The 3,044-nt window shown below is 43.2% G+C and overlaps 1 protein-coding gene across 1 annotated transcript in view; it reads left to right on the top strand.

Moving 5' to 3' along the window:
* The window catches only part of adam17b (ADAM metallopeptidase domain 17b), a 16,508-nt gene extending 13,704 nt beyond the window's left edge, over window positions 1-2,804 (top strand). The window contains exons 14-18 of the mRNA XM_014026469.1: window positions 318-452; window positions 748-878; window positions 1,163-1,330; window positions 1,471-1,527; window positions 2,395-2,804. Of these exons, the coding sequence (XP_013881923.1) occupies window positions 318-452; window positions 748-878; window positions 1,163-1,330; window positions 1,471-1,527; window positions 2,395-2,778 (875 nt within the window). The 3' untranslated portion in view covers window positions 2,779-2,804. The remainder of the gene's footprint in view (window positions 1-317; window positions 453-747; window positions 879-1,162; window positions 1,331-1,470; window positions 1,528-2,394) is intronic.
* Window positions 2,805-3,044: the final 240 nt, after the last annotated feature.

The following is a 3,044-nucleotide window of genomic DNA, read 5'->3' as shown; positions in this document are numbered from 1 at the left end:
ACAACAGCTGAACATCAGCTGAATATCAGTTAAACAACAGCTGAACATCAGCTGAATATCAGTTAAACAACAGCTGAACATCAGCTGAATATCAGCTGAACGACGGCCGAATGACAGCTGAACAACAGCTAAATGTCAGCTAAATAACAGCTGAACGAAGGCTGAATGACAGCTAAATCATTTATTTTTTAACTATATCTACTGGATGTTTAATAAAAACCACCTGTTATGTGTTGGTTTTATAAAATAGTTCTTTGCTTTACCTGAGCAGAGTAAACAGGAAGTAGAAATAAATTTGTTTGTTTGTTTGTTGACAGGAAACAGCAGCGAGTGTCCTCCTCCGGAGAACGCTCCAGATAAAACGGTGTGTTTGGACAACGGCGAGTGTCTGAAGGGAGAGTGTATTCCTTTCTGTCAGGCCGTCCTGAAGCTGCAGCCCTGCGCCTGTAACGGTACCACTTCACCTCAGAACCAGATCTGAAATGTGATGACATCACCTTTAAACATCTCTAACAGAGCCCTGCTGTTTGGGACAAAGAATGTTGAGCTTGTAAAGTTTTCTCTGTTTGACCTCATTGCTACAGAAATATTCAGATTTTTAAATTCTTCTGTTCAAGGTTGAAAAGTTAAAACAGAAAAACGTGTTCCATGTTGTAATGAGTTTAAAACACACCGTATAAAGATGTAAGAACTGTTCTTCCTGGCGGATTTGAATGTTTTTAGTTTTATGTTATTTTTTATTTTCAGAAACAAACACGTCATGTAAAGTCTGCTGTCGGAACAGCTCCGGTATCTGTGCCCCGTACCAGGACCAAACGGGCCACTTCCTGTACCTGAGGAAAGGCAAACCCTGCACCGTGGGTTTCTGCGACGGAGCGGTAGGACCCTCGGACCTGAACACCCACTTCCTTTAATGTTTGTTTGTTGTTCTGGATGGTGGTCTTGAAGAGTTTTAGAAGTGAGCCCAAACATTCATGTTGAAGGGCTTCATGTTTGTTTGACTTTATTTTAATTGCACTTTAAGGTCAAAACTCACTTTCTGAACCACCCTGAGTGAGAAGGATCTCTGAGGAACAGAATAAAAACATGTCAATAAATGAAGGAAATAAACCATGATGTTATAAATCAACACTAAAGATGGTTTACCTCCGTATTCGTGCAGGGGAGGTGCATGAAGCAGGTGCAGGATGTGGTGGAGCGGCTGTGGGACTTCATCGATAAACTGGACATCAACACGTTCAGTAAGTTCCTGGCTGATAACATCGTGGGCTCAGTGGTGGCCTTCTCACTCCTCTTCTGGGTTCCTTTCAGCATCCTGGTCCACTGCGTGGTGAGGACCTCATTACCTCACAATGATTCATCTCATTAGATGAAGATGTATTTTAGTTTTTAAGAACATCTCTTGGAAACTGAAATATTTTCTTTTTCACTCTAAATGACGTCAGTTTTTCTTATTTTTTTTCTTTTTAGGACAAGAAGATGGACAGACAATACGAACAAACCACCAAGTCTCTGTTTTTTCCTAGTGTGAGTTTCCAAAGTGGGCCCAAAAAGTCTGCAGAAACTTCCAAGTTCCGTGTACTGTGTGAAAGGGACCAAGTACTCAGCCTTGAGGAACTCCGATAGTTTTCTTTTATGACCCTGTAGCTGCGTTTCCATTGCAAATATGCGCCAAACTTTGTCGATATTCTTTTAATGTCAAAAAAACACAGTTTCGCAATTGCTGTGTTTCCATTAAGTAAGAAATGCTATTAAAGTCACGCGTGAATACGTTTTTTCTCGCGATAAATCATTACAAATGGTGGCAATGGATGTAAACACATAGGATATTGCTACAGCGACACTAGTGCTCATGATCAGAGGAGACGTTGGCGTCTTATCCAGGCTTTCAAGCGACAAGCCCCTTACTGTATATTTGGGAGTGGCTACATATGCTGTGTTTTTGGGAAATTGTAGTTGGTGAGTTTACTACTTTCTTTTACAACTTCGGTGATTTTACTACTACTTCTGCTTCCTGTTGTCATCGTTTTTTGCCAGTAGAAACAGCCGGTTCTTGATCACGTGACTCCCATGATGTGAAAAAAGTGTTTCCATTGCAGTTTTGCAAAATACACCAATTTCGATACGGTCGAAAAACCACCTCATCCTAGCGCAAAACATTTTGTCGAAAAACAAGTTTTTTTCGAAATTGACGTGTTTCCATTGAGCAAATTTATTTTCGAAATTCTAATTAGCGCATTTTCATGGTCAATGGAAACGCAGGTGTTGACAGAACATCTTCAGCATGAGTCAGAGTTTTTGGTCTTTGTGTCAAAAGATGAACGTCAGTTAAAAAATAAATAAATAAGTAAAAGATTTTATGATTTCACTGACTGCAGTAATTTATTTTCCCAGAATGCCGAGCTCCTGAGCAGCCTGGATTCTGCTTCTGTTCGAGTCTTCAAGCTTCCCAGCTTCCCGGCCGGTCCGGTGCGCCTCCAGCCAAGCAGCGGCCCCCAGCAGACCAGCTCCCCGCCGGTCTTCAGTTTTGGCGCCGTGCTGGGCCACACCCCCCAGCCTCTGGACAGCCCCCGCATGGCCACCATCCACGAAGACCCCAGCTTAGATTCCCACCGTGGAACGGAGGAGCTGGAGGAGGCGTTCGGGTGTCCGGCCGGTGCGACTCAGCGCTCCTTCGAAGACCTCACGGACAAAAACCCGATGAGTCGGAGCCAGAAGTCGAAACTGTTCCGACTTCAGAGACAGCATCAGATCGACAGCAAGGAGACTCAGTGCTGATCCAGAGACTGCCACCTTCTCAGACCTGCATACCAGACCGGTCCTGGTGCCAGGACTCCACATATGGTCTAGTTTACTATGACTCTCAAGGGGATCCAAGCAGCTTCATGAGGCCATAGAAATTTTACAAAAGTCTGTATCTGGCCCGCGGGCCGCCTGTTGGACAGGCATGGTTTTAAAGGGATCCCTGATTAGTTGTAACATTAAACTTTATTTGATAAACATATATTTTAACTGTAAAATAAAGACTGTAAAAATACTGTAGG

Source organism: Austrofundulus limnaeus, unplaced genomic scaffold (genome assembly GCF_001266775.1).
Source record: "Austrofundulus limnaeus strain Quisiro unplaced genomic scaffold, Austrofundulus_limnaeus-1.0 Scaffold557, whole genome shotgun sequence".
NCBI classification, from domain to species: domain Eukaryota; kingdom Metazoa; phylum Chordata; class Actinopteri; order Cyprinodontiformes; family Rivulidae; genus Austrofundulus; species Austrofundulus limnaeus.
Note: the sequence above shows the minus strand (reverse complement) of the source record. Positions and strands in the feature narration are given on the sequence as shown.